Source organism: Rhodnius prolixus, unplaced genomic scaffold (assembly GCF_049639745.1).
Source record: "Rhodnius prolixus isolate KJV_2025 unplaced genomic scaffold, Rpr scaffold_7, whole genome shotgun sequence".
NCBI lineage: Eukaryota > Metazoa > Arthropoda > Insecta > Hemiptera > Reduviidae > Rhodnius > Rhodnius prolixus.
This window is the reverse complement of record NW_027411582.1, coordinates 40,592,524-40,611,165: the sequence shown is the minus strand read 5'-3', so window position 1 is coordinate 40,611,165 and position 18,642 is coordinate 40,592,524. Positions and strand designations below refer to the sequence as shown.

General features: G+C 36.1%; 1 protein-coding gene across 8 annotated transcripts; it reads right to left on the bottom strand.

Moving 5' to 3' along the window:
- Positions 1–1,727: 1,727 nt before the first annotated feature.
- On the bottom strand, positions 1,728–14,413 carry LOC141447630 (uncharacterized). Of its 8 annotated transcripts, XM_074115379.1 has the most exons (15): positions 14,112–14,413; positions 12,713–12,749; positions 11,235–11,337; positions 10,750–10,929; positions 10,276–10,465; positions 9,498–9,672; positions 9,185–9,415; positions 6,117–7,457; positions 5,844–6,009; positions 4,643–4,819; positions 4,367–4,538; positions 2,912–3,116; positions 2,456–2,529; positions 2,169–2,222; positions 1,728–2,097 (listed from the first exon to the last, which is right to left on the bottom strand). In XM_074115379.1, exons 3-15 carry the CDS (start codon positions 11,326–11,328, stop codon positions 2,007–2,009), a joined length of 3,150 nt encoding a protein of 1,049 aa, XP_073971480.1. In that variant the 5' UTR covers positions 11,329–11,337; positions 12,713–12,749; positions 14,112–14,413; the 3' UTR covers positions 1,728–2,006. The 8 variants fall into 8 exon arrangements, 4 of the variants coding, with proteins under 4 accessions (XP_073971480.1, XP_073971481.1, XP_073971479.1 ...); XM_074115380.1 differs by lacking the exon at positions 12,713–12,749 and having other exon boundaries at positions 1,728–2,104; positions 14,112–14,412; XM_074115378.1 differs by lacking the exon at positions 12,713–12,749 and having other exon boundaries at positions 14,112–14,412.
- Positions 14,414–18,642: the final 4,229 nt, after the last annotated feature.

Genomic DNA, 18,642 nt, shown 5'->3' with positions numbered 1-18,642 from the left:
CTGCACTCTACCATCACACTCGTGTCACATAACAAAACGTTGTCCATTTTATCTAAAAATATCGCCCATTCATAAAAATGTACTGACATACTATACAGTTTTCCCATTCCTTACTCTCTGAACGTGTGATTACTTCAACGAAAACAACAAGGTTGTTGTTAGAATTGTAACGTCTCCACTTTTTCTTTTACCTAGGTTTTTGTCCTTAAGTTCTATGTTGCTAAGCATTGTAACACGATTCAATAAATTTTCCATAATTCTCCCACTTCTCGTCTTTCTCCACAACTCAATTCAAAGTATATTCGCCTTTCCCTAACTAATACCGCGAGTTGCGTTTGTTCTAACGCTCTCTTCCATACTGCCGTGCTGTTTTCCTTTATTGCAATACTTCCCTCATCAGCTCAGCTCATTTCCTCATTTTTTTAGTTTTAGACTGATTACCGAAGATACTAATTTATTAAATGTTAAATGGCGAATAAACAGTCCAAGGCTCCAAACAGGCTGTTAAACGTGAAGTTCGCTTGAAATAAAACGCCATGCTGAGTTAAAGAAAATTTTGTATTCTTTTATTACCGGATTTTTAGTATTCCGCAGATAAAAGGCACTTTATAGAGAAGCTTAACAGTCTCCATTCAAAATGACTCTTAATCATTTTAGTAATTCTAGAAATGTATGTAGGTATGTAAGCTATAAGTGCACGATGTTTAAAGAAAAACGTAGGATCCAATTTTTTAAAATGTCTAAAAAGTAAAAAAACCCTGCTGAAAAATACTTCTAGTGTATGTAATATAGATAGATATTCGTTTAGGTATTTCCCTCGTGCGAATTCTCCAATTTTGAGTTTTAGGACAGGCATAGACTAAGCTAATTTAGCAATCCCACTTCTAGAATTCAGCACTTCTAAACGTGTATTTCCATTTTTGTGAAAACCCTTCATCGAAATCGGCCTGACTAAGCACTTGTTACACCTTAGAAGAGATAACAGTAACAATCTTGCAGATGAAAATAGGAAATAAAACTGACCTTTGTTTCTAGTTAGAACTCAATTCATTCGATTTAAAAGAATCGACTTTGTATTTTTAAAATAAGTTATGGTAAATTAAACCAGTTCTTTATTGTATATGCAGTTAGTGTAAAAAATAGCCGAAAGAAAGCAGCACCTTCCCAAACTTCAAAACAATTTAACATGAGACCACCAGGTATCAGCAATCAACGGTCAATAAACTAAAAGAGTCCTATTTTATGTAAATAATATTATAAACTGATAGAATTATACACTCAACATAAACCGGTAAGACCAAGTATTAATGTAATTAGGCATTAGAGGAAATGGCACGCTTGCATATTCTGCAAACAACATTTACAAAATTAAAGAACACAGAAACCAATTTCGAAATAAAAAGTTTATAACATACTTTTTCCTAATCAGGGCTTCCAAATTCAATATTTATGTAACCGATGAAAACTCTAAATAGAAAATATTCTCACAAAGTATTACTAAATGGGAAGAGATTAGCTAAGTGGTCAAGTGGTTAGAGAATTGGATTCCCACACATTGATCGTGGGTTTGAATACAGCTGTTGGCTCTTAGAGTTTCTCTTTACAGGAATATCTTACACCTCATTGTCCGGAAGTGGACAGTTTTGTCTGTAACTGGAGAACACGGAGGCCGGCATTGCACTGAAAAAGCTCCGGGCACCAATATAAAAAAACATTTCCATACAAAGTAAATTTTAAAAATCAAACAAATAAGACTGAAATTAATTTTATTTTTACATTTTACTTTAAGCATTAAAAATTTAATTGACTTAAATAAAAAGAAGAAATGAAAATATTCATATAACATTTGGCACGATAGCTACATTTCTGTTGGTTAACACGTAGACATGGGCTGGTAAATAGGAAATTAATTATCACAGAGTATAACACATTAATCAATAATCAATAAAGGATTTTATCTTGAAGATGTTGCAAAAATTTTATTCATATTTCTAGCTGTCACTTCTTCAGACAGAGAATAGTCCAGTTAGTTTCACTGAGGGCCTTCCCACTTTTACATCTTTTTCATCTTCAGAGTTCTCATTGCTTTTGTTATACCTGGAAACTTTTAGGTGTTTAAAAATTCAATTTTAATTTTTAGAGCTTCAATACTACAGGCAACTACTCACTTGACTTTCTCTAGTTGTAATTCACCAATTTCGATCGATAAGTTCTCTTTAAACCTGGAATTTTTGCCATATACTGTTTAAGGGCATTAGATCAACTGTGGAAGTCTAAGGTCACAAACTAGACATTATAAAAATTTGGCATGATTCCATACATGAATTTCTATTACTGCAGTGAAGTTCTTAGAAAGGAAGTGGTCCTTAAATAGCGTATTTCCGATAAAAAAAAATATCGAAAATCTACAAACAACTATAGATCTACTCAAACATCAAACAAAACAAAAAACTACCTTTCATTTAAGACGACATCCGATTGGTTTTTGTGCTCTGAAGATCTCACAGCTTCACCACAGTCATCGGTCAGCTAAAGAAAGAAAGAAAGAAAGAAAAAAAACTGAAAGTGTTAATGAAGTAATAAATCTGGATTTATAGGTATCATTTAAATAGATGAAATAAGCGGCTGGAAAACAACATCCACTGAGACCTGTAAGTTCTTTTTTGACTTTATCTACTGTCCATAGAATTTAGGCGGCTGGTACAATGGTATGTGTGGAGAGCTGGTGTTTGCAAAATCCAAGCAGTGGATGCACACTTCAACTGCCTCGACAAACTCAGTGTAGTAAATGGAGCAGTCAGTATAATATAATTGTTCCTATTGTTAGGTTACAATGTGTGCTGCCACACCGAAGTAGCCACTTTTTTTCTCTAGAATGGCATCCTAATAAACAAAAATAAAGTAAACTGACCTTTTGAAGTGCATTTAACGCGAGCAAGGCTTCTCGATACTGGCAGGTTCCCGGCGTTTCTTGGCTCAACACTTTGTGCAGAAGTAGCGACATCTGAGTGACATGGTGACAAGGTAGAAAGAGGTAGTATTGCAACTTCCGACCTCTTACTTCTTCTTTCTTCTCTTTTTCCCTCACTAATCTTCTAAATTTTAAATTGTCTCTCCTGGAAATGGTTATAAAAATGAAGTTTATGGGTTTTAAAGACTTTCGTTTTGCACTAAATTCTAATCTGGAATTGAGATTTCCAAATGGTCTAGTTAAAAGCAAACTCTTCTCAAACATGAATGCCGATTCAAAATGTTACCTCACACCTTACTTGAAAACTCATCCTCAGATATTCGATAAATTTTTCAAGAGCGACTTCAAATAGCTTTCTAAGACCAAGAGTCTGTTTGACTGGATCTAACTATCTAACCTGCTTTGGGATTTCGCCATTAAGTCCTCTTTTCATCAAACGAAACTCATTCTCTTATAGAAGCGGGTCAGATGGATTTGTTTCAGAGACGTTGGAGAGTAACAGGTCACTTTGGGCTGTTCAGATGAGCATTCAGGTAGTAGCCTAGACTAACACTAAGTGTTTCAGTGACGTTGGGCAATAATCGTTAAATAACTGTCTTGGACTGTACAGATGTGCGTCTGAGCATTCAGGCAATAGCCTAGACTAGCAGGCCAGGTGACTAAGTGTTTTACAATGAATGAGGACAAATTCTGAGAATGACTAGCTGACTAGACATCATGGTTACAATTTTATATACAGCGTTGGATGTTCATACTTCCTTCTCTCAATCTAAATCTGCGGCGAAAGGCAAACTTACCTCTAAAAGTGTATGTACGTCCACAAAATGTGTGAAACAAACATTTCAAAATTGAACCACATTTAGTGTAATCACTATAAAAAAAGTAGATCTACAAACGTTACTGTGAAATAAAACTTTATTTGGGATGGGTACTTAGGGAGAGTGAAGTTGGGTTTATTTGGTTTGGGCTCTTATGAAGTTGGTTTGCAGTATATAGTTCGATCAATTGTACAATATATATAAGTTTATAAATATTTATATCAATAGTTTATATATTTATTCCGAGTTGGGAGATTAGCAGCATAAAGTTAAGTCAGCCACTTTCAAAACGAGACCCCCCCACATTGTTTAGTTTCTATGCAGCCACCGAAGAGTTTCTCAGATCATGACCCTGGCACAATATACTTCTTTTCAGGCTTCACTTTCATTCTAATTGAATATCTATTGTAATGGAGTAACTTTGCCTTCAAATAATCATTTTATTATTGTGAATATGTACAATATTAACTTTTGGGAATAAATTCTAGGTTTATAGGTTCCATGCCTGTCGCGAGTCTTGCGAGAGTTCACATTAACTTTTTGAATTTAATTATTGTAGCGGATGTACTAAACTTACAATAGAATATCTAGCAACTTCTTGACTAATGCATATTGCCGACAATGTGCAATGTAAGGGTCGAAGCAGGTGACTGCATGTGTTCGCGCTATATTGCTCAAATTGCTCATGAGTGGGTCCCCATGCAGCGCCTCCAGGCAGTCTTGCAGGAAGTTCTCTGAACATTTAATCACTACACACGGAAATCATTTAGAAAATATTTCAGTTGAAAATTTAAATTTAAATCTATAAATTGAAATTTTGGTAAAAAAAAAAACTAAAAAACTAAAAACATACCTTCGGGTACATTTCCGAATAGTCTGTGGAAATCTTTTTCAGATATTGACTCTTTTAGATTCGACGAACTGTAGTAAACGTTCATAAAGGTTTTCAAAGACTTTAGAAAAATATGCTCTGAAGTTATTATATTGTATTTAGCTTCGTTTAATGAAATCTCTCGTGCAGTCAGCTTGCCTGCAACATGGTGAGGTTCAAAACCATTAACAAAACGATCATCAATAAGGATGACGAGCAGGATTTCAACCTGCGCTTTTCGTTCCTAATCAAGAATGCACTGCTGGTCATCTAACAATTACGGAAGTAAGTAAGAAAGAAACAAAAAATAAGTAATAAAAGTTAAAAAAAATAGCCGTGAACAACACACACATTCCACATTCTTACAACATACATGCTCGTTTTCTTGTAACTTCGTCTTTCTTTTCAATAAAATTTCTTCCATGCTTTAAGATAATTGCGACACTGTTGGCTATTTCGCTTAGAGAGGACTTAGTGCAGGCCACCAGTTCTCTTCCCCCAAATTGTAGTGGGTGCTTTCTTATTAATGAAAGAGAATCTAATTAGTAGGAGTAGAGTAGAGGAGTAACCTGAAGTGCTCTCCAAGCCAAGCAATCTAATACTTCACAACGTATTAGATGTACTTATGAATTATATACTTATAATTTGAGATCAGGATGGGCCCTGTTCTCCAGACATTGCCAAATGCTAATTGTAGCAGATGCAAGACGTAACAGGAGATACCTCTCATTCTTAACAATCCTGTCTTCCGACTAGTCAGTTTTTTTTTTTTTCATCTGCTGTGGTATTGTGTAGCAATTAGAAATGATGGAGTAGATCCCTCTATACCGCAGGCTCCCAAAGCTGGACAGCCTTCTTCGTAGTACTGCTTCTGATGCCATGTTTTTGACAACTAAGTTCCAGTCCGGTCCAAACGAAATAGAGGTTGAGCTTTGCAAAATTTTGTATTTATGAAATGTTGTGTCACGTTCACTCGCACAGATAACGGAGACCGTTTGCTAAAACTACAAATTTTACTACAGACTGTACTCAAAACCTTATAGTTAAAAATCAAAGAAGAAAATCTGCTGTCTACAATATTTTTTTCCAACAAGGGTAAGAGAAATTAAAAAACGAAAATAAATCTGGTGACAGAATCATACTTCTTTCTCTTACTATTCAAAGATTTGAATAAAGTACCTACTCAAGAGGCCTGACTGTTTGACTTGTACAGAATCTTTCCATTTTTTAACCAAAATTTGTTCAGCTTGAAGGGCTTTCTTCTTAACTTTAATGTCCGGAATTTCTTCGTATAAATGTTCTTCAGAATAGGGTTGATGAGGTAAGTCTTTCTTGGATATAAGAGGTGCCTGAAACGAAAGGCACGAAATTTAAAATGCAACAACTAAAATAAAAATAATAATAATAATGGAATAAAAATAGATAAAAATGTAATTTTTGTTTTAAAGTTTCTTACCGGAGGAAGATGGTCAATATGTGGATTACTGGCAGAGATTATTGCATCACTTCGACGCAGAAATATGGGCGAAGAATCACCACGCTTCTTGGACTGTAGTCCTTTCAGAAGAGGAAGTTGTTCCAAGTGTGGATTTCCGTCAGAGAGAACAGTGTCACTTCGGCGAGTAACCATCGGTGAGGTACTACCCCGTATTCTTTGTAAAATAGTAAGATGTTCCATTTGCGGATTGCCTTCAGAATCACTTCGTCGTGCAAGCATCGGTGAAATATCACGTTGATATTTTTTTAAAGGAAGATGTTCCAAATGTGAGTTTCCCTCAGATTGTACTGTATTACTTCTGCGAGCAATCATCGGCGAAGTATCTCCGCGTTGCCTTTGTAAAACAGAGAGGTGTTCCATAAAAGAATTACCTTCAGAATCACATCGGCGGGCAACCAATGGCGAAGTATCTCCACGTTTTTTTGCTTGCAATCCTTTTAGAAGAGGAAGTTCTTCCAAGTGAGGGTTACCCTCAGAAAGTGCTGTATCACTTCGGCGGGCAACCATCGGCGATGTAGCTCCACGTTTGTGGTTTAAGAGCGAAAGGTGTTCCATGTGAGGGTTACATTCAGAATCACATCGGCGTGCAACCCTCGGCGAAGTATCTCCATGTTTCATTGCTTGTAACCCTTTTAGAAGAGGAAGTTCTTCCAAGTGTGGGTTACCCTCAGATAGTGCTGTATCACTTCGGCGGATAACCATTGGCGATGCAGCTCCACGTTTCTGATTTAACAGTGAAAGGTGTTCCATATTAGAATTACCATCCGAAACCACACTATCGCTTCGGCGGGTAACCATCGGCGAAGTAGCTCCACGTTTCTGATTTAAGAGTGAAAGGTGTTCCATATTAGAATTACCATCCGAAACCACAGTATCACTTCGGCGGGCTACCATCGGTGAAGTAGCTCCACGTTTCTGATTTAAGAGTGAAAGGTGTTCCATATTAGAATTACCATCCAAAACCACAGTATCGTTTCGGCGGGCTACCATCGGCGAAGTAGCTCCACGTTTCTGATTTAGGAGTGAAAGGTGTTCCATATTAGAATTACCATCTGAAACCACAGTATTGCTTCGGCGGGCAACCATCGGCGATGTAGCTCCACGTCTATTATGTAAGAGTGTAAGATGTTCCATATGTGGATCACCTTCGCAGACAACGACATCACTTTGATGATGTTTCATTGGTGAAGTATCTCTGCTTTTTATAATTCCGTGTTTCTGTATTTCTATCAGATCGTACGACCCTTTTAATAATCGGGATGCAAAATCAGTTGATAAGCCATGCATACCGTGATAATGCTGCAATAAATATATAAATTAGATATAATATAAATAATTAAATTATTGAAATAATTAAATAATGAAAGTGGTATACAAAACAGTGATAAGGCCAGTAGTAACTTACGTAAGTGAGACGTGGGTTTTGACCAGGGAAGTCGAGCGGGCCCTTACTCTCTGGGAGAGGAAGATCCTCAGAAAGATTTATGGGCCAGTGAAGGAGCGAGATCGGTGGAGGATTAGGTCGAATACAGAGTTGAAAGAGCTACACCAGGAACCGGATCTCGTAGCCTTCATTAAACAAGGACGCCTTAGGTGTTAGGGTCATGTGGAGCGGATGGATCCAGAGTGCTTGTCTAGAAAGATGCTATATGGCACGCCAGAGGTTCGACGTCATCGAGAGAGACCTCGTATGAGGTGACTGGATGATGTGGAGGCAGAGCTGAGGAGCATGGGCGTGCGAAGATGGCGATCTAGAGCCCACGATCGGGAGGAATGGAGGAGGCTGGTTGAGAAGGCCCGGGTCCTTTCAGAAGGAAGGAAGGAAATAATGAAAGATGGCGAGAATTTTGTAATTATTGGTTTAGGTTTATAAAAGTTATTATCTATGAGTTCAAGTGTTTATGGTTTTTCTTAACTCCCATTTATGTGATTGTGCAATAAGCTTTAGTGAGTGATGCCTTGGGAAACAGGTTCCACTATTTCTTAATAATAATAACGATTCAGGATTTTGTTTTTCGCCAGGACACACTTATTGAGATCTCAGTACGTATAGATCTATGGGTGGATCTGGGATTTAAGTGACAGCAACTCATTACAAAAAATAGGAGGAAGGAAAAATTCACATTTCCGTTGCCGTATCATTTCTAATATCTCTGACTTTAGTTACTTATTTAACTCTCCTTAATACGGTGTAATGGATAGGAATATTGTAGTACAATAATCAGAACTTAAGAGAAATTCGTCACCACCATAAAAATGGTCGGAAGGAACTTTCATGCAAATAAAAGTTTCGAACTACTTATGCAATTATTTCATGAGCTTAAAAAAAATTGTTTAAACTTTTTAGAGAAAATGATAATAGCAATAAAGGAAAATTCTGTCAGGCGGTTCGTCCGATAGAAGAATGAATATTCATTTAAGGATATATTTGGGGAATGGTAAGAGAGACTTCCCTCAATTGTGCCATCATCATCATCGAGGAAACCTCAAAAATAAAAATATAGACAAAGGAAATCACTTTAACTTTATTGACAGGGTTCTCAGGGAGGATGTTGTCAAGATCTGCTTCAGTATGTTTACGGTAATATTGTTGAGAAGACCGGAAGTGCGATTGTTCAGAATGTTTTACCGAGTTTCTAGCCTGTCGACAAAGAGTTCAAATTGAACTTGGACATAAGTATGCATTAGTTGATGGGTACACGCTAGTTTAGATTCTATGCCTAGGGCTTATCGATTTTAGAGGAGTTCAGGGGAGCTGTGACGACATGTTTTCGTTACAGTTTTCAATTACTAGGGTGAATACGTAATAATAAAGTCAAAAATACACATTTTTAGCACAAATGATAAGTTTCAGGAAATTTAAAACAGTAAATTTAAAATTGCGGTCAGAGCGTGTCTACCACAGATCTGGTCGTACCAATAGACCTTGTGGATGTGCTGTCGGTCGACATTTAATTTTAGTAATTAGGCAGGACTGCAATAGATCCTCTTACTAAAGGAAGGAAAGTAAGATAAAAATTCCTTACACTAGATTTGCGGAGATCACTCAAAGAGAGTGTGGCACTTCTCTTCTGCAACAGAGCCTTCTTGACTGTTTCTACTGAAGCCATTTCATCAAAACTGTAACCTTTAGCGCCTTGCTTTTCATAATACTTTAACGACGTCAATTTAAGACTAAAGTCTAAAATATTATCAATGTCAGCTACATAATGAGGTCCGTGTAATGATGTCAGTACTTCGTAACAACGATCTAGTATCTAGAAAATCGAAATAGATGGACTGTTAATGGTTGGTACTTTTAGCTTTGTTGAAAGCTCTGAAAGCTATTTCCTTACTTACCACGGAGATGTTGTCCAAGGATTGACGTACTGATTGTAAACTCCCCTTGTTCTTCTCTTCATGGACGACTCTCCTCAAAGTGGCTCGCAAAGAGGCTAACCGATGGAATGGAGCTAGTATTCTTTCACAGTTCATTCGGATGCTGTAAACTTGGGTGAACAGATCTTCTCGTTTACTGTAAAGTGGCGAAAATAAACAAATAAATAAATTACTAGGTTTACAAAATGTATCAGTCTTTCATTCGACATGGTCTGATCACTTTCATTTTTCATTCCTTTAATTTTATTTGACATTCCGACTAGTTTCCGATTTTCGTCTAGAGATTGAATGATCAGGAGTTGAATAACCTATGTATCTAACTCAATACGGGGAAGGTTATTGTGCATGTCTATGGATATAAAAGCATTTGGACTTTTGGTTGGGTTGATTACATGGACGCTAGATTATTAGGCTAACCCATTCCCCAGTATGGGAAAGTTTCACTTAGCAAAAATCGTTCTGGTTACTCACATTCAAACATGTATAAACTGTAATCTTCCGTCAGGTAGTGTGGTGCTACTTGCCCGCAGTTAACAAGTGAAGTGTCAAAATTCTCCACTCAAACCTGATGATTCAGACTGTGAACGAAACTCTTAAAATAGTCAGTCAATCAGACAGAAATCAGATGTTCAATGACGGACAAAATCCATGATATTGTCTAGCACTGCAGACTAACATGACTTTAATAATTCATAAGTTTTAATTAAAAAAACAGTTGTAAAGCAGACAAAAAACTTACGCATTTCTTTTTACTAAGCGCCGCATTTCGTCAAACATATCCACAAACGCTAGACAAGCTATTGCATAACTGGTGCCGCAAGTTTTATCCAACAATGGTAATATTAGATCTGGATTAAAGCATACTGATTCATTCGGATTCATCCAGTTTCTTTCGGCTGTTCTGACCATTTCATCTGAATACTTTTTGACTAAAACAGTTGGTTAGAAATTTGATGGTTACACTCTTTTATTGCAATTTTAAAGAGTCTAGCTAATTTAATATTTTTGTTTAAACTTGGAGCGTTTAGGTTCCACGAACTCTCCAAGAAGAGAGAGGTCGATCCAGTAATCAGTTCAAAGAGGAAAGTTTTTCAAGTATAAGATTGTAAATTACACGTCTTGGGGGAAAATTGAGGATACGCTGAGTTACTAGGAGTAAAATGATTTGCAAAGTGGCAAAATCAAAAAAGAAAAATACTTGTATAACACTAACGTCTCTTAACTAAGATAACAATATGTCGCCGGTTGAACAATGGCAGTTCATCAAACTTCAGTAACACATATCTTCGAGAAAGTGATAGTAGTTCTGCTAATTCGTTGTTGTAATACATCTCATTCAACAAAAGAGAAAATTTCAATTCTGCAAGTAGAATTTCTCGGTCGGACAATTTATCTGGAAAAAATAAATAAATAGAAATAATTTTGTGCATATCATTCATAAAAGGTTGATTGTCCGGTGGTTCCTGTATTCTCAATCATCAGACACATACAAAACCTTAGCATTCTCGAAATGCACTCCAGATTACCGGGGCAAGGTGATAACAACAATTGTGCTTGCTACAAACAACAGGCTCCCTACTACGGGACCAAAGAAAGCCTCACGAAACGTTTTCTTCAACGACTTAAAGTGACTCAGCATTGATTCTACCGTTCTTTCAAAGCAGTTCGTTCTTATCAAAGAAAATATAATTAACTTACTTGTAATTTTGGATTTAACGATTTGCGGTAATTTGACCCAAACGTTAGAATTATCTCTTCGTTTCTCCGCACAAATGGCGCTCAGTGTCTTCATCCTTTAAATCTGAAACACAAATCTTGCGTGAACACTCACACAACTTTCCCTCGTTGCTCATCTCAAGGTTCTAACTTAACTTTTGTTCATTAGCTAGTTTTCCAGTGGATTTATATGGAATAATAGAATGCTGCGAAGCGAGAGAATCTAGAATAATGAAAAGTAGACAAGAATATATGAAAAAGTAAAGTAATGCCTATCTTTTCAGGCGAGCTTTACGTCCACTACCAATTAGGTGTCGTGGACGGAGACGACTAGCAAACATACTTTACTATAAATTCCTCATATTAACAATTAAATAAAATCCAAGGCCTAGACCGGGAATCGAACCCAGTACCACACTACACATTAGATTTTCAGGTCTTGCCTCTAACCGCTCGGCTACCGTGGCGCCTGATAAGAATATATGATGTATCTGCGATTTGTGTAATGTTGAACATGGGCATACTTACTAATCATACTCGTACATGATCCAGAGAGTATCAGAAGAGCCTGGGTAATTCCCCAGATGTTTTAGTGAATGTATTCCTTTGTTCCTTTTTTAGGATAATATCTAGGGGAGGAGACTCTAATAAATCAGAGGCATTTGCATAAATCAAACGCATAGCCAGGTTTGCAATCAAAATTTGTTATCATACACCACACTCTCATTGACGATGGTTTTTATTTAAACAGTAATTAGCAAAAAAAAACCTTTATAATTAAATAACCATTCAAAGACTTTTATTGTCGCTCTCTCACTCCTTATTAGAGGAAGTATGATCTTTAAAATATTTTATTTCGAGTTTAACAGGAAACATCGGAAGTAGGGTTCAGAGAATAGGGAAACGTGGTTTTCTCCAATTGACTAGAGTGCGCGTCTCCCTGGAAAAATAGACCCAACTTACCTCAACCAACGGAAAATAATCGAAAGTTGAACTTAGATATTTAGTTTAAGTTCTACCGTGAAACCCCAAAATACGCTTTTAGAGTTGTAAAAGGGTTGTACTGCTCGAACGATTTTCTTAAACTTGTTCCATTAATAGCAAACATCTACTGCTATTACTTTTATTTCTTATAATTCCAAGGAAAGAAGTCGAGGTGCGTCAGGGAAATATGTTAGCCTGCAGTATATTGTACGGTTCTCCACTGATAATATTTTGAGTATGAGATGTCCAACCGATATCCCAAGTGAGGAGAATAAAAGTTCACCGGACTATGTCTGTATATGGCGGCTTTTCTGCAATTTGGAGGCAGTTCTTTTGTTGTCGGTAGCTGAAGAAGACTATATTGAGGTTTCTACTTCTTAACTATTTTGAATTTGCACCATTAAACTGCTCTAAAAATTTTACATGCGAAATCGGAATCATTGTTTAATTATTTAATGAAAAAGAAAAGTACTTACGGAAATTTCCCAAACAATAAAAATCCAGGTATTAAAACTAAAACATACAAATGGAGCTAGAATTTCATAACCATTTATTTGATCATCAACAGAATGAGTAGCATGACTGACGACACTGGGTCACAGATAAGTATGCAGATAAGCAGACGTGTTGTTTAACTCACTGAATTATCTGTAGAAGTGAATGTGTAGCAACGCACGTGATTTTTTGTGTATGTGTGTGTGTGAGATATTTAAAAACTAAAGTCAGCTAAAATAACGCCTGCCACTACAACAGTAATATGTTTAGTAAACAAATATTTTACAATAGAGAATCAATTATTAGTGGACATTTAGAAATGACGAGAAGTCTGGATTAAACAATGTTATTCTCTTTTGGAAAGATAAGTATTGCAACCGAACCGATTTTTTATTTTAGTTTTCGCCGGATGTACCAGTTTTGAAGTTACTTAACCACGAAAACTATTGTTTTAGTTGCTCTGCCGTTGTTAGTTCATGTTTTAAATCATTCGTTTAAGTGTAACCAGTGTGTTTCTAGTTACTACCGATCAAGTTGAGTTAGCTTTTTTAATATATCGATTATTCATTACTCTACGATTATTACAACTTAAGCACAAATTGTTTTCTTTAAACGTGATTTACTGATTGCAATACTTTTAGGTTTATCTGAAGCATTTAACAGCTAAATGATTTTGGCTTGCTAAGAGTTAGAGAGATTTCCTCCTTAGAGTAATTCCAGAGTTTGTTACGATTTTATAAGGATTTCAGGCAAACACACGGGAAACAGGATTCACCAACTGTTTATACCCTGTCCTGCAAAGTACCAAATTTAAAAAAAAAACAGGATGATTTTCGATAAGTGGCGCGAAACTGTAATTAGTTTTTCAGGAAGTTTGCACTTACGATCAAACGCAGACTTTTACCCAGCCACTTTATAGCAGCGTAATTGCAACAAGATGGCACACAGAAGCTTTCAAGTCACACAGAATGCCATGAATGGAATTTACCAATGAAAATGTACCAAAGTAGTTGCTATGTGCAAATAGTTTAAAGAAAATAACAAAAAAGGTTTTTTTTTCTAAAAATCTTCACATCCTAGAAAAGTGCTTGGTAAAGAAGTACTTCTGGTAGATGGAGTTTTGTCGCGAAGTTACTTTCAGGTCCCAAAATAGATGTAAACTATCTTTTTGGAGAGAGAGGTTCTTATTCGTACTATTTTCTCGACAAAACAACACTCGGGGACCTCAAATGTCATTTCCGGGGATATTACAAATTAATTACCCACCCGATCGCTACGTTTCCTTAAACAAGGGGACTAAGCATTGAAACCACCTATTGAATAGGTGTAAGCCATTTCGTTAATGTAAGAGATAAATAAACTTATTCACTTATTACTTACAGTAATTATTCCAAATATTCCAAGGGGGTGTAAGTGGTGAATTATGTGCCAAACAGGCAGAAAGAGGAGTAAAACAAATAGTTGCTTAAAACTGAGAACTAAGACAAGAAGTTCATCATGAAGTTGTAGGTCGGCACTGGTTGGACTTCAAGTAGGGCGAAAACGGCGCGCTCAGCAAATAGTTCAAGTAGAAAATAAACCGGTGGTCTGTAAACTGTAGAAAGAGGGGGAGCGGGGCTCCCTTTTTGTCCTTAAAAACTTACGATAGTGTACACACACTGAGACTGCAAGCCCCCACCTTATAACAATATTATAAACTACCTTGTAAACACAAGCGCACACTGGGCGGAGGACGTTGATGACGACATCAAGTCCCTTTCTTAACGCCCCTTTTCATTACTTCAAAGTTAAAATAATAAATAAAAATATCTTATGTTTACATATTGTTATTTTGATAATAATACCTGGTATATTTTAAAGATAAGTAAGAAAATAAAGAGTATCTCCTACAATTATTCTCCAATTTTTTTTTATTTGAACATTTTAAATTAAATCTCAAAGCATCCGACACACATTTCTCCAGACAAGCTATTTAAATAAAACTTGTTCATCTAAGATCTACAAAGGGAAGTTTAGAGAAATCCGGAGGAAGAGGAAAATCTATCTCGGAGAACGGTACTGTCGGTTTTTTAATTTTAGCAAAAAAATTAATTTTCCTTTGTAATGTAAAACACATAGAACTGTACGTCTTACTGAAAACTTACTTACACTCCCTTCCTTTATAATATGTAGATCCCAAGACCGTACTTTATACTCAAATTGGCGTTTGGAGGTAAGCTAATTTCATATCAGCTGTGAACGTGGAAAGATCGCTCTTAAATAGATGATTGTAGTAGAGCAGCTGTAGTCTGACAATATCAGTGGAAGAGGAACATCTGGCTGGATTGTAAGCCGGGGCATGTCTGTCCCCTGCCCGAGACCCTCTGACCGAGAAGACACCTAATGATTGCCGTGCTGTGCCCATCTCTCACCACATGTGTGCACGAGCATGGCATACACCTGGCAATTTCCGACTTGATTATCTTTCAACCTACAGTCTGACCATTTTGGCGGTAAGAGTCACTACTTTGAAAGGTCTCCATTTATTACTTGCCCTCATCCCTCATAAGTCTAGACTTTCGGTTTTAAGCTCTCCTGATTAAGACTAAGCGTTTTTACGAATTGGAATATCCGTAATCAGCAAAATTGAAATCTCACCCCAATAATAACGATTCTAATTGGATTTCCAATCATAAAATTTTATCGTAGTACATACTGAATTATACTGGAAGTATTCAGTCCTCCGCTTGTGCCGGTCATAAATTCCACGAGACTGTTACGCTACCTTCCACCTAATTTCGCTACATTCAATGTATGAATCGTTTGTACGATTTCAAATTATCTTTTTCTCTCCTCAGAAACTTGTTAAAAAAGAAAACTGATTTCTTTTTCTAAAAAAAGAATTTTGTAATTTATAAAATTTCGATAGAGCAATTTTCGAAAAGTATGCTTAAAACTAAGAAACCAGATCTTAAAAGTGCTCTTCCGATTTGACCGATTTCCGTCAAATTTAGAATTCTTTTAATATTACTCCATTTTTTATAGACCTTTAAAACATTATCTTCAACCTTGTATTCGTACACTGTTTGCTATGCTTAACAAAAATCGAAGCCATTTCCGGTTAAACTATCTAAAACTGTGAATCTTATTAATAAAGTGGTACTTCTAGACAGAGTGTTCATTTTCTCAAAAAAAAAAAAAAAAAACTTAGTTCCGATTGTAGGACTACCCGAATATCAAATCAGAACTTTCTTTAAATTGTTTTTGAGTAATGATGACCATGTTTGGACGGAAGAGCTCCCCAGATCATAGTTATTGACTTTCTCTGCTTCCGCCAGATTTCTTGCAAACTTATAATATGGTAATTAATTATTAAGTAATTAATTAAAATTCAAAAATTTAGACTTTGAACCTTGATAATGGAGTGGATTACTCGGCGTTCCACTAATTATATATTAACAAATTAGATATTGATAGTAGCAACATCGTCATTATTAAAAAATTTAATTCAATCGTCATCATATGTTATACTTCAATATGCACATTATGTTTTATTTGGAAGATTTGATCTATAAACATTTACATCAGAAATATAAACAGAAATAATTATAGCTAATTAGATCTTAAAAATAATTTTATTGTAGATTAAATAGATTGTAGATTAATGGATTTGATAAATAAATTGGTTGATCCAATTTTCGTAGTCAACAAATACCAGAGACTTTTTAATCAGTTCATGAAAGTACAATTAGTGGAACTCATTGTGGGGAAAAATTGATCAGCTGTACAATGTCTCATGAATAAACCTTTAAATGAACTTTATCAAAAAATATCTGGAGTTAACATCGTATGATTGATTGCTGAATTGATGTTTTCTTGAAAGTTAGAATTGATCAAAAAAGATGGAGCAAGCTTTACAAATGATTTTATTAATGTAATGTAACAATACTTCCTTTTAGCGTTAGCTCTGTACAATGTGCTGCAAAAAAAGGAAGGGATTAGCTATGTGGTTGGCGTACTGGACTCCCACGCGGAGGTCCCGGGTTCGAATCCAGCTGCTGACCCTTAGATTTTCTCTTCCTAGGAGCTTCTTACAGCTCACTGTCCGGTGATGGACAGTGTTGTCTGTAAAGAGAGAACACTGTCCGGAGGCCGGCAGTGCACTGAAAAAAGCTCCGGGCGCCAATAACCTTAGATGGTGACGCGCCTTAAACATTAAAAAAAAAAAAAAATGTGCTGCAAAGCTAATTTGTACTGTGGTACTGGGTTTGACTTCCAGCCCTTTGCCACTGGATTTTATTTAGTGGTTAATATCCGTCCATGGCACCTAATTTGGACGTAAATCCTACCTGAAAAAATAGGCATTATTTGCTATTTTACTAGTAAGAAAAGTATAAGTATATACCTTAGTATACTAAGCGGAAGAAGAAAATTGATTAAAAATTCCTTCCGTAATTATTACATCCTCTAACTTTTCTAGAGTCCCATAAGTATGCCAATAGAAGTAAAAGTCATTTTGTGGGATTATACCCGGAGTTCAAAGACAAACCCTCATAAACCGACCATACTTCATAAATACCAATTTCTTTTTTTAAATGAACCTCTTAACGGATTTTGCCGGGGACGATTCAGTATAGAAAACGGGGCCCGACTGCAGTACTCCCCGTTACCTGGTCAGAGAAAGTTACTAGTCCCGGAGACAGTCCTGCAGTTATTAAATTGTAGTCTCCAAATTCAATAATCTTTAACGGAATAAATTAAAATTTATTTGATAAGAACCTCGATAAACATTTTAAATCAAAACAAATTATTTCTGCAAAGTATTAACAAAAAAAAAAGTAGAAAGCAAATACAACTACCAAGTTATAAACTTAATTATCTACAAGCAAGTAAAGATAAATAATAAATAGTAATAAATTTAGTGAAGTATACATTGTAACCTGTTCACAGGTGATAATGATTTTCTAATCAAGTAGGCCATGTAATTTAGATAATTTCAAGGCCAAACATGTATAAAGATTAGATTCGTGGTATTAACTTGCACCAAGACGTTCCGAAATTTACAGCGTATAGTTTAGTTTTATGTTCAAGCATGTACAGGGCGATCTTAATATTAGTACGGTTTCTGACTTTAGGCAATCAACAGGAAGTCCACTCTGCGCCACAACAGACGGTTGAAAGTAATGTAACTACAAACTCACTACGGCCTATCGTATCCCCTGAGGCAACTTGCCTGCCAAATCCCCAAGCTCCACAACAATTAGCCATGCCTGACAATATACCGCCTATGTGAACAGAACCTTTACCACGGTCAACTGTCTGATATACATAGCCTGGAGAATGTATAGTTTAATTTTTTTTAAAATTTATTTTGTAAGATCTTTATTATGTTTACATTTGAATAGTTGTAATAAATTGTGCCTTCTCAATAGTAACTTCTTTGTCTAATTCCTTGCTTCCCAAAATGCAAAACCATTTCCTTATTAAACGTGCCTTTTGCATGAAAATGCAGGAGTCATATGGGAGCTGGAAAGTTTACCCCCTCACAAAAATTGGCTAATTTAGGTGATATTTATGAATGGGTTTAATGTTAATCTTGCCACTGGCGGCAACTAGTTTTTCCCTTCAATTTAGTGACTGTGGTGTAACATGAAGAGGCTATAGGGACAAGTTCTTAGAGTTAGTTTCCTAGCCTGGGAGACTGCTGTCTACATTTGGATGACACGAGGGTGGGAGATACGATCGTATTAGAACATATTGTGAAAAATCACGTGAATCTGTTATTGAACAAATGAGTTATTCCATCACAAATAATAATAATAATAATAATAATAATAATAGGAAGGGTGTAGTAAACAAAGGCAGAAATATGAAGGACAAGGGTTCTAGGGTTTGTCAGGGGTAAAGGCGAGCAGGTCTTTGTGTATTCAAG